This window comes from Apaloderma vittatum, unplaced genomic scaffold, assembly GCF_000703405.1.
Source record: "Apaloderma vittatum isolate BGI_N311 unplaced genomic scaffold, ASM70340v1 scaffold13980, whole genome shotgun sequence".
In the NCBI taxonomy this organism is placed as follows: domain Eukaryota; kingdom Metazoa; phylum Chordata; class Aves; order Trogoniformes; family Trogonidae; genus Apaloderma; species Apaloderma vittatum.
In genome coordinates, this window is record NW_009696274.1 from 13,379 (window position 1) to 14,142 (window position 764).

General features: G+C 61.9%; 1 protein-coding gene across 1 annotated transcript in view; it reads left to right on the top strand.

Annotated features, from left to right (window-relative positions):
- Positions 1-764, top strand: part of IPO13 (importin 13) — a gene marked incomplete at its 3' end in the record, with an annotated part of 15,088 nt that overhangs the window by 5,230 nt on the left and 9,094 nt on the right. The window contains exons 3-5 of the mRNA XM_009874247.1: positions 302-365; positions 456-532; positions 701-760. Coding sequence (XP_009872549.1) covers positions 302-365; positions 456-532; positions 701-760 — 201 coding nt within the window. The remainder of the gene's footprint in view (positions 1-301; positions 366-455; positions 533-700; positions 761-764) is intronic.

The following is a 764-nucleotide window of genomic DNA, read 5'->3' on the forward strand; positions in this document are numbered from 1 at the left end:
CCGCACTGCCCCATTGTGGGTGCTTCGCACAGGGCTGAGGGCCACTGGCTTGCCCCTTCTCTTCGCTTGCAGAGGCTCTGCTGCAGGAGTACTCGGGGCTTTAGCCTTCATCCCAATGCCAGAGGCTGCGAGGAGAGTCCCTGTAAGCAGTAAAGGTTCCTGGATGTGTCCCATTGCACAGAGCAGCCTTCCAGTAAGGAAAGCTGGGCAGGAGGCCTGGGGGAGCATCAGAACGGATGGATGCCTTGGCAGCTGGTGCTGGCGAGGTGATGCCCGGCACTGATTCAGGCTGTCCTTGCAGGTACGTGAACACCCTCCTGAAGCTCATCCCCCCCGTGCTGGGGCTTCAAGAGCAGCTGCGTCAGGCGGTCCAGAGTGGGGACATGGAGAAGTCACACGGGCTCTGCCGTATCGCTGTGGCCCCCGTGCGTGGGCTTCAAGAGCAGGTTCGTCAGGCGGTCCAGAGTGGGGACATGGAGACGTCACACGGGATCTGCCGTATCGCTGTGGCTTTGGGGGAGAACCACTCCCGGTGAGTGCTGGGGACAGTCCCCAGGAGAGGGAGTGACCTTAGAGCAGCCCACTGTTCCCCACATGCTGCTTTGTCCAGGGCCTGTTCTGCATCCTGTGCTGTGTGTCCGGGCAGAGGAGCCAGGCTCGCAGTGGTGGCACCACCATGACCTTGTTCTCTGCTCCCCAGGGCCCTCCTGGACCAGGTGGAGCACTGGCAAAGCTTCCTGGCCCTGGTAAACATGCCCACGTTC